This window comes from Hordeum vulgare, chromosome 7H, assembly GCF_904849725.1.
Source record: "Hordeum vulgare subsp. vulgare chromosome 7H, MorexV3_pseudomolecules_assembly, whole genome shotgun sequence".
In the NCBI taxonomy this organism is placed as follows: domain Eukaryota; kingdom Viridiplantae; phylum Streptophyta; class Magnoliopsida; order Poales; family Poaceae; genus Hordeum; species Hordeum vulgare.
In genome coordinates this window covers 568,369,794-568,380,607 of record NC_058524.1, presented here as the reverse complement: position 1 = coordinate 568,380,607, position 10,814 = coordinate 568,369,794, and the positions used below count along the sequence as shown (strand labels likewise).

Below are 10,814 nucleotides of genomic sequence, written 5' to 3'. Positions count from 1 at the left end.
GATGTTCGATGCAGATAGACAATGTAGATTCTTAGTTAGTGGGTCTTTTACTGTCCCTGATGCCATGAAGCGTCGATTTACTCAGTCGTTCTTCCTTGCTCCACAAAAAGGAGGCTATTTTGTTCTGAATGATGTGCTTACATACATTCCAGTTGAGCCAGCCAGCCAGGTAACTGACATTAATCCGCAGGGTTTTTTTTTCACCTTCAGAGTTGTTCATTCCATAGCTCTGCTGACATTTCAATACTTGACACCTGTCGAGGTCCCGGAGGTTCCGTTGATAGACTATTTCTGGGTATGATGAATACAGGTGATATCACTTGCAAAGTCCTGAATCTATGTGCAGAAAATACCTCCATCAACAATGAAATCAAGAATGACAGAACTTGGAGTCACGGCGGTGCACTAGCTTTAGCAGCTTTCTTACAGAATGCTTGCTTATCCATCTATAGGATATATTTGCTTTTGCAACAAATGGGTGCAAAGAGTTGATCGTTTGTGGATCTCTGTGCATTGCACATTATGGGTGACCTATGAAAAAGAAGAAACATCGGACAAAAAAAAAAGACTATATAAGAACATGTTAGGGAACATGGCCAGCTTTTCTTGTTCTGGGAAACACAAAAATTGCTCTGGTCTATTGAGTGAAAACACAAAATTTTGAGGCTATGATGTACAGCCTTCACTCACACCCACTATTTCTGTTCCCCGTCCCGACAAAAGTTGTTTCTCCTCTTTTCAAAGAAACTACCCAGTCTCCATCTGTACATTGGCCCCTTAGCTATTCTATACTTTGTATTGTCGCTGTACTCTGTTGAAGGAATATTTGCAGCCTCTTCACAATAGTCATTGCCGTTTGCTTGTGTGACAGTTAGATGTAGACCAAGCCTCTTCATGACACTCCATCCGCTTACGCTTGGATTGCACTGATTTCTCAATCTTCATGATGCTCTGGGTTCTTCCTCAGGATCACAAAGCCCTCCAGAACTGGTGTCAGCGGAATATATCTACACGAAGGAACAGCAATAAGCTCAAGCAAGAATCAAGTTACTGAACATGATTCATCTGCGAAACGTCCTGTAGTTACTTTTCAGTTGCTAGCTCAGCTCGCTCCCCTGCAGCGAGCAATACAGGCGTGCTGTGCGTCCGGAAGCCAGTGATGGTCCTGGGACTTCCCGCCTGACCAACCACGTCGACTGCTTGGCCGACGCGAACAGGAACATGGAGGGGCTTGAGATCCTCATCCACGGTCAGTAACATCCTAGGCTGTTCCGAGCAGAGAAACATACATTTCAAATCATGTGATTCTTCTTTAACTCTACCACTGAGTCCTCGGTAGGAGATACATACCTGCATAGCAAGGGCGAGGATGTATAGCATGTAGGGATACTTTTTGACGATGATGGGTTGCATGGCAAGGCATGCGTGCAGAACGGTTACAAGCCCAGCTAGCGCTACGCTGAAAAGTGACAACAACAACAACAAGAGCTTTTTGAAACGTGCTTCCAGTAAAACCGAAGGGAAAGCATATGGGGCACATTACTCACGGAGATAGAAGTAGCCTGTCAGAGTGGTATGGGTCAAGTGTCAGCAAGCCCTTCCCAAGGTGAAGAAGACCCTGGGCAATCCTCACCTGAAATCAAACGAAATCGACTCATCTGAAACTTAAATAACCACAGGAAATCTTACTAGCGTTTAAAAAAGGACATAATTTATTTATTTTTGCTGTGGGTTTGTACTTACACAATACAGATAATCGCCATATTCCTGACTCGAGAGCTTACGAAGCAACCTGGCTATACGTGCATTGTTTGTACCAGCACCTATCAAGCCCAGTGAGATGATTGCAGCCTGCATGTACCAATTTGACCAAACGTAACCTTAAGCTTCAAGAGGCATTAATATGCTATATTGTGACAAAGTTGCTAACCATTGACACTGCACCGTCCGCATCATGGCTCAGTCTACTCAGTGTGTCCACAACGACGCCTACATGACATGCAGACAGTATGAAACTAGACATCTGGAAGATAAAATCTATTTAAATCAAGTATACCATAACTGCAGGCACTCAATGAGCTAGAATCAAATAAGAAGCAGCAAAGAATGTAGTTGCCAATAATCAAGTAAAACCAAATAAGTGTCCAACAAAGCATATTCTTAAAGCACATCCGGACCAAAATGGATGATGCAACACATGCAAAACTAACAGCCGTGCATGTTCTTAGCCTATTATGCTTCCACTGATATTAATATATTGCAAGTATGCGTGCAACAGTACAGAGATGCAAATGCTCCATCATGTCATCCTTCAGTTAACCCAAGAAATGTTTCCATTCAATTTCATGGTGCATTTGGAAGGGCTATTAATATGGCAAAAGTTTGACTCATTTCCATTTAATGTTATAGAAAAAAAGCAAACTTCTATTTCTTTTTTCGAAAAGGAGGATAACCCCCGGCAAAAGCAAACTTATATAAAAGGAGGATAACCCCCGGCAAAACATTCAATTTCAACAGTACAGAGAATACCTTTGGATTGGATATGCAGAGCATGCCAAGAGCAAGAGGAACCGCTCTTCTAATACTAAGATCACCATACTGTAAAAGGTGCTCGAGGGACCGTACAGCCATTTCAGCTCCTAATTCTTCAGCCATGGCAATAAGAGCAATTCCAAGGACTGCTGGCCCTTGGCCGGTTCCACCTTTCTCCAAATCCAAATGGCATGGTTCATAATCTGAGCAACAACGAAGGAGCTCCTGAACCTGAAAATCCAAATGGCATGGTTCATAAAAACTAGCTACGCATTGAGCTTGTTGGTATCGTACAGCCTCTCTACAATTCATGTATCTTTTCAAGACAAATCACCTTAAGCACATTCCCTGTCCCAGCATATGCCAAAGACGTAAGAGTCAGGCCACAGTACTTCCTTAATGGTTCTTCCAATGCTTTAGAAACCTCATCAGCAGTAGCATCCACCATCTCCTGATGTGTTGTTAAGATCAACAAAATGAATAGGAAAAATGCATAAGCCTGTGTACATGCACACACACACATACAAAATATAAATTATTTAAATATACAGATGAAACTTCTTTACAACAATGGAGAGAAACCAGCCAAAGCATGGGTTTAAGATATACTGTATCATAAAAGGATGTCCATAAGTATAAGGTTAGTTACCGAAACGATAGAATACATGTTTTATAATTATTCTATGCTCCGCAACAAGAAAAAAAAATGTACAAGAAGCTGTGAATCTTACTACGGAGGAACAACAAAATTACCTGTTTTCCAAGATATAGAAGGCCAACGGCAACTGGAAGCAGACGAATAGTGGGCTCTGCAAGCTCCTCACTGTGATTTTTCAAGACAGATATGATTGACCCTGCAATCTCTTCATTGCAGGAACCAACAAACACCAATCCCAAGGAGATGGCAGAGAACACTAAGTCCTCCAAAGGTGTTTGGGGGTTACTCAAGATAACTGAGAAATGTGATTTAAGCTGAAAATTCGGAAACTGTATCAATGCAAGATAATAAGGGTATTTCAGCTGTTCTCGAAAAAATAAGGGTATTTCAGCTATAGGGGAATGTATTGATTTGACCTCGTCTTTCTGGGACCCAGCATAAGCAATACCAAGACCCAACAATCCCCCGATTCGTGTAATTGATGCTGCACCCTTGCTATACTCAGAAATAAGAGCAAGTGCCTGGAGAACATAAGAGGTTATTAAAGCAGAAGACTTGCATTAGAAGAGCAAGAGGATCGATACAGTAGGGTAGGGTGGCACGTACAGGATCCCTATCATTCTTCACACCACAAGAGACAATCCCTATACCTAACAAAGCTCCTGCAACAACATCAGTATCATTGCTGTGCAGGTACTTGTCAAGTTTGGCAAATCCTGAATCAGGATCCCACAGATGTATCATTCCCTGAAAATGACCTATTAGTATTTAGTACTGTTATCTTATAAGTAAAATACAGTATCAACTACTACCTCTGTACCAAAATATAAGACCGTTTTTGTAGGCTAAACTAACCTAAAAGAACGTCTTGTATTTTGATACAGAGGGAATAGTAATCTAAAAGGTGCATTTAATAGAAATAAAATTATATCAGTACCAGACTAGCTACTACACTGGCTTTCGAAAGTTCGTTGTTCTTGAATAGCAAATAATCTGGTATTGCAGTCATGAGTTTGTCCTGCAACAAGAACATGATCTTAATATCATTACTTTCCCTAAAGATGGCGAGGAAATTCATAAGAGCTAACCTGGCAATAACCAGCATTCACAAATGCATTGACAAAAATTGCGGCCAAATTCGGCCTTAAAGAATCAAGGCTGGAGCTTCTGGTACCTCGACCGCCAATCAGATGAACCTAACAAATGAGCATGTCTTTTAAATTTAAACTGGGGTGCTTAAACAAACTAACAAACTGCTGAAAAAACTGAATCAGCAAATAACCTAACAAAATACTACCTTATATATGTCCTCTGGAGATTTTGGCTCCATGACACCAATATCCCGCACAAGGGTATGGTACCCCTCACTCAGTTTGGTGTTATAAACTATTTCCTGCAAAGCATTCTTCTCATTTTCATCTGCAACCATCTCATCATCTATCTCCACGCTTAAACCCTTCAATAAGAAGAGCACACTGATAAAGGAAAGTACAAATCAAGGAGTCTGCTCAAAAGATCTAAACTATCTGTTGTATGGAATCTATAGATACAAACTATCCCAATTATCAGAATTATAGATCAGCGAACGATGGCAAAAATAGGTAACTTTGCTTCTGTTGCATGTCTGTGAGCATGGATGAGACTCACATAGCGTGCTATCATAAATGTGAATTGCTGCTTCAGGGAGAAATCTGTAGTTTCGCCAAATACCATCTTCACATTCTGACCACAACACAAGAAGACATTGAAATCGATGTTAGTGCCATTGAATTTCGGACCTCAAAATCACAGGCAGAATTCATTCACCCACCTTGCCGATATTGACAAGCACAATCCGCAAAGCACTTGCAAGATCCCTAAACTTCAAGTACATGGCATAGGCAATGTCAAGTGTGGCCACATAGGCCTCACGGTCAGGAGTCAAAAGGTATCTGCCAGTTTCCACCCCAACATAACGAGTGGTCACAAGTTTAATCTTGATAAAATTAGAGAATATAATAAATTCACTCACGTACATAGAACAACTAGTCAAATACAAGCATGCCCTTTTGTAGTTGGTAGAGTCAACAAGATCAAGTAGCATCGTGAAGTATTTTTCATATTTTTTGCCTGTAAGCACCTCAAGGTATCCAACCTAAGTAAGGAATACCAAGCTTCAGTTGCATCTCAATAAGTATAAAACTGATCCATTAATGCAAACAAAAATGTTGCCCCAAACCTCCATCAGAAGATCCAGCGCTTCAGTTTCAGCATTATGCTACAATAACAAAACCCATCAAACTCTCAATCCATCAATGAATTAATGGAAAGCGGTGTGAGCCCGGTTGGAAAAATCAATGAATTAATCACTGTGAGTTTCTTTTAAACAGTTACTATTGGTTATCAATTAACGATTAGCATATTTCACATATGAAGTAACAAAATGAAACAAATGCAACACACAAAATCTTATCAGAATCAACCTTCATGTGAAATTTGACAATTTCCAGCACTAGTTCTATTTTGGATTCAATTGGAGTTGATGAGCCATTGTCCTGCAAAACAAGAAAAGGTTAACATTACAAATAGGAGACCAAGCATAAAGTTTGCATATTTAAGCCCAGGTGCATGGAAGAACTAATACACTATAGCATACGGAGTAGATAACAAAAAAAAGAGTTGATGGAACATATTTTCTAACAAAATAAAATGCATTAAGAGATAGCAAACCAGCAACCACAACTTCAAGAGTCTTGTCAGCTGGAGAGCCACAGAAATTATGGTACATCAACCAGTAAGGTATATACATACTGACAATAAAGTCAAAAGGTTCGAGGGAAAACAATCAAAACACTTTCATTTCCAATATACAACATATAGACAGAAATTGGATGTCATGCTACCATGAATAACGATTGAAACCTATTGATTATAATCAACAACATCTAGACAGAAATTGGATGTCATACTACTGTGAAGAGAGCCAGGGGTGGGCCAATTTCAATTCATGGTTATTCAGTTAAACACCCATTACTTTTTGCTGAAAATGTATATTTAGCATATACTATGTACATGTTCAGGGAAAACGGAACTAACACGCGAAATGGCATGCCATCCGGACAGAAAGTGAACATCATACTACAGAACAGGGTACTATGAAGAAGATACAAGAAATCATGCAACACAAACGATGAAGTGGATTAGGATCAAACCTTCCATTCTTGTCCAATTTCAAGAGCCAAGTTTCTGTCGAACAAGACATTGACATAATTAGAGCCCACTATATGAAACAGCTTGAGCGTCCGCAACAAAAAAAGCTTAAGAGCAATACTACAGCCCATTAATTTCCAAACAATATAGCTTACATTTGACATGGCAGAATGACTAGGATGATAAGTCAATAACATTCAAACTGGAACAACAACAAAATACTTAAGAGTGATTCTTTAGATTTAGTATTGCATTTGAGAGCGTATCAAAAAAAAAACAGATCACGTTGTATTTGTAGCTACAAGGATGGAAAATAGTGTATACGAAGACAAAATAGTAAATAATGCTAATAGGGAGCTAGTAACAAGTAACATGAAGAAAAGGTAAGGTTAGAATTACAGCTAGGGGGCTGAATAATGTCATAACCTCACGTATTGATGACCCCATGAACATATATCAACTAAAGAGCCCATCATACAGTACTTCAGGCTTTCCTAAAACAAGAAAAGGAAGCAAAGTTTAGCAAGCCAGCCCTATACAGTAATGGTGAATTAAATCTAGGTGCTCATTTCAGTATTCAGCTTTCCAAAAAAGCTTATGCAGTAGTATAATGGAAGTTAGGTGGTTTACGATGAGGGAAAACCTGTATTAAAGTAAATGTAACTACATGTAGGTTCTGGTGTTAAAATATCCGAGCAAAGAAAAGGACTAGGTGTCTGTTAGCTATCTGGTTTATGTCAAAGCATAACACTGTTAAAGTTGCAGTCAGCAGTGACAGATGTGGTTCTTTCGCCAGCAACATTACGCACAGGATGATCAATCCAGATGTTAAATAAGTCAATTGATGGCCCTTGTGTTGATGCCGATACTGGTCGACTGGGGTAATACAGGATGACACATGATCGAGCCATAGGTAAGTTACGATGAAGATTAATCCTTGCCCTTGGTCCCAGCGGCCCACACGACTAAATATTTTAGTGGGTTCAGGTTAGTTACCGCATAACAAAGGGATGAGGCCGTTAATCTAGATTTTTGTTTGGGGCCTTCACATATTTGCTCTTTGCTTATGCCATCTAGCCTGCTTTTAAGATGCGTATTTATGAGTGCTAAAGCAAACTCTAACCACTATGAACTAGAAATAAATGAAAACAATTTGTAGAGTATATCTTGCTCGGAATTTCACGCGATGGTCATTTATAAAAAAGAAAGATACTAGCAGAAGGAAATGAACAAATGTTTAAACAGTGCTTTGGTATTTCCGCATACCCTTTCTCCTTCAGCAGACGTTGTCAAGGCCAATACTGACAGAATGTCAGCCATATGTTTCTGCACGATAAGAACAAACAACCATGAGCACCGCAGTACTTAACCTTGGCTCAACTGAGACATCAGCAATCCCTTGATACCTTCTGTACAGGATTCCGCATTCTCGGAAAGTAAGCCTTGAGAGTTCCGTAGTGTGCACGGAGGAATTTGAGTGGTTTCGGGACAGACGTCATTGAGCTTGTCGCCGCACGAATCTCTTTCCTGTTAAGCATTAATCACAGTTAACTATGAACGGAGAAGAAAAATGGCATATTAGCTGTTTGAGGAATGCAGTGCTGGAGTCAATAGCAGCAGTAGGATGCACCATTCAAAACGAACAAATCAAATCAAATATCCCATCATAACATGATAGGGAAATTCAACAGCGAAAGTATGACGCAATAAGAATTGTGATTTCCTAGTATCCTGTGCCAACTTTAAGAGTAGAGGGATATAACAAGCCTCTAACTGCGCCCGAAATCGGTACCCTTGCAAATTTTCATGACAGTGAATTTCGCAGAGCGTAACATTTCCCATAAAGTCGCCTGCAGATTGCAGTGCATACCGGTGGGTAAATCGAGCAATCAACCCAGAGACTAGGGTGCAGGAGACTACAAGCTAAACAGCGGCGCAACAAACATTTGCATGCGAATCGAGAGAACGGATCACACGGAATCACACGCCTGAATTCGCGCGTAAAAATGGCCATCCAAAATTGACAGCGACGCGCCTGGATTCGAACCGGAACTAAGCAGGAGACCAGAACCGAAACTAACCAAAATTGACAGCGGTGCGGGAGACTAGAAACTGAGCAGCGCCGCGACAAACGCTTGCATCGGAACCGAATTTCGTTTTCGCGCCCGAATCACACGGAATCTGGTTTTCGCGCCTAAACTGGTCATCCAAATTTGAGAGCGACGCGGCCGAATCCCGGGGAAGTTCAGAGGCGGGAGCAGGCATTACCTCAGGGTGTCGATGGCTTCTACCCGGAGGCGGGGGTCGGGGCTCTGTGCCCGCTCCACGCACTCCTCGAGACGCGCCTTGAGCTCGCGGTCCTCCTCCGACTGCGACAGGCACGAGACGCGAGTCACGCGACCGCACCGGTAAGAGAGAAGACGAGCGGCGCCCCCGCCCCGCGGGGAGGAGGCGGGGGAAGAGAAGGGAGAGAAGCGGCGAGGTCGTCGCTGCTCACCAGGTCGTCCCCCTTCATCTTCCCCTTGCCCTTGGCCGGCTGCGGCGGGGCGGGGGAGGCGGTAGGCGCTCCGCCGCCGCCGCTGGCGTCCCCGCGCGACGGCATGGCGATCCCGCGCGGCGAGGTAGGGTTTACGAGAGAGTTTGGGGAATCGGAATGGGAGGGAGGAGAGGGAGGGGAGGAGGATTTGAGTTGGCTGGTATGGTGTGGTGTGGTGATCTTTCAAGGAAGTCAATCCAACGTAAAGCGAAGTGTTTATATAGCGATCCCAGCTGGCGAACCGGCGAACCGATCTTTGCCTGGTTACTACTGTATTTTTTTATTAAGGAAAGCAAAGCTGTATAGATCAACGACGTTCGGGCATATTGCTCAACATGTAAGTAGACACACTCGGTGAAACAATAGTATTTCATTCGACACATACATTTAGGGAATATTTACAAACGATTTGGGCTAGCTCGTGTGTAGTCGTATTGAGAGTTCTTCTACACGCATTGACACTTCAGTTGGAGAACCACACCCTCAATTAAAATTTAATGTCTTCAATGATTGCTGCATATGACGAGGTATCAACGCGCCGAATATCCATCACATCAGCCAACAACTTAGAATTCGTCTCAAAACTCACTCTGGGCTCCCAGTTCAGTTGTTGTCGTCACCGCCGTCGTCGAGGCATTGACCTCTGCACCAAAGGCAACATGAACCAGCTCTTGCCGTCCTGCCCGCGCGATGACGACCTGCCCTGAGCTGTCGCGAGCCACAACACCCCACCCACTGAGGGAGTTGCCCGGGGTGAAGGCGCCATCGAGGTTGAATTTAGTGATCTCGGTTGTAGGATGCTGCCACTGCTCCGGGGGTCTCTTAGGCTTAGCGGGCGAGAAAACCTGCTCATATTCGAGTGCATCACAACGCGTCCGCCTCGCAATCTCTGTCGCATGCACTGGGAGTTCTTCTTCTCTGACTTTGTTTCGGTTGTTCCACCAATGCCACCAGAAGGATATGATTAGCACCCTTTTCTTCTCATCTAGACCCCATAAAGAGTCGAGGATTGCATGCACGCTCCCGATCCCCTCGAGCCAAATCCGCTCTAGGTCCAGTCCCAGGTGCCTCCAAGCCTCCTTCACTGCCTTACATTTTATGAACAGGTGGCCACCATCCTCCTCCCCCTGCCGCATAGGAAGCAGGTCGATGACTCGAGCTTCACACCTCGTCTCACCAAGTTTGATGAGTTGGAGGCATGGGGAGGGGATCACACCAGATGATGAGTTCCTGCCGGAGGAGGGGATACGATGAGGGGAGCAAGGGTTAGGCGCATCTATCTGGCCATAAGGAGTCGCCGTTGTCGCGACATAACCTCGGAGTTCCCCGTGTGAGCCATGGAGGCCCGCCTCCACCTGCAAGTACTTCGCTCTGCCGCGCCTTATCCGCGCGCCACCGCCGTTCTGCATCGAGCAGACGCATCATCCCTAGTCACTATAGATGTCGTGTTGATTTGATCCAGAAGCTGTGCTCGAGCGCCGAAACGGGGGCAGCAAGCGGGCAGAGGTACGGCCGCGGAGGCGGGTGGGTTGAGATCGACAACAGTGGTGGTTGAGGTCGGCCGCGGCGGCGAGTGGCGTGGCAGCGGCCTGGGCACACGCCAGGGTGGATCAGGGTCGACGCGATGCGCTCGAGCGCCGCAACGGGGGAAGTGAGCGGGGAGAGGTACGACCGCGGAGGCGGGTGGGTTGAGATCGGCAGCGGTGGCGGTTGAGGTCGGCAGCGGTGGCGGTTGAGGTCGGCCGCGGCGGCCTGGGCACAGGCCAGGGTGGCCCAGGGTCGACGGGAGGAGGCGATGCGTACGGGTATAATTTTTGCAGCGAATCGTTTTTTTCCTTTTGCGTTGCAGATAAATGATGGAGCGCGGGTTGAATAACAAAAATAACAAGGGCTTTTTAA

The 10,814-nt window shown here is 44.0% G+C and overlaps 1 protein-coding gene across 1 annotated transcript; it reads right to left on the bottom strand.

The window, feature by feature from the left end:
- Positions 1-553: 553 nt before the first annotated feature.
- LOC123411463 (26S proteasome non-ATPase regulatory subunit 2 homolog A-like) lies at positions 554-8,981 on the bottom strand. Its single transcript, XM_045104410.1, has 25 exons — positions 8,859-8,981; positions 8,648-8,748; positions 7,786-7,906; positions 7,646-7,705; positions 6,806-6,873; positions 6,382-6,415; positions 5,653-5,724; positions 5,409-5,447; positions 5,206-5,324; positions 5,001-5,121; positions 4,838-4,912; positions 4,488-4,646; positions 4,279-4,386; positions 4,128-4,208; positions 3,797-3,937; positions 3,607-3,711; positions 3,286-3,504; positions 2,867-2,983; positions 2,528-2,763; positions 1,931-1,988; positions 1,744-1,851; positions 1,548-1,633; positions 1,351-1,459; positions 1,088-1,266; positions 554-1,007 (listed from the first exon to the last, which is right to left on the bottom strand). Exons 1-25 carry the CDS (start codon positions 8,979-8,981, stop codon positions 935-937), a joined length of 2,712 nt encoding a protein of 903 aa, XP_044960345.1. The 3' UTR covers positions 554-934.
- Positions 8,982-10,814: the final 1,833 nt, after the last annotated feature.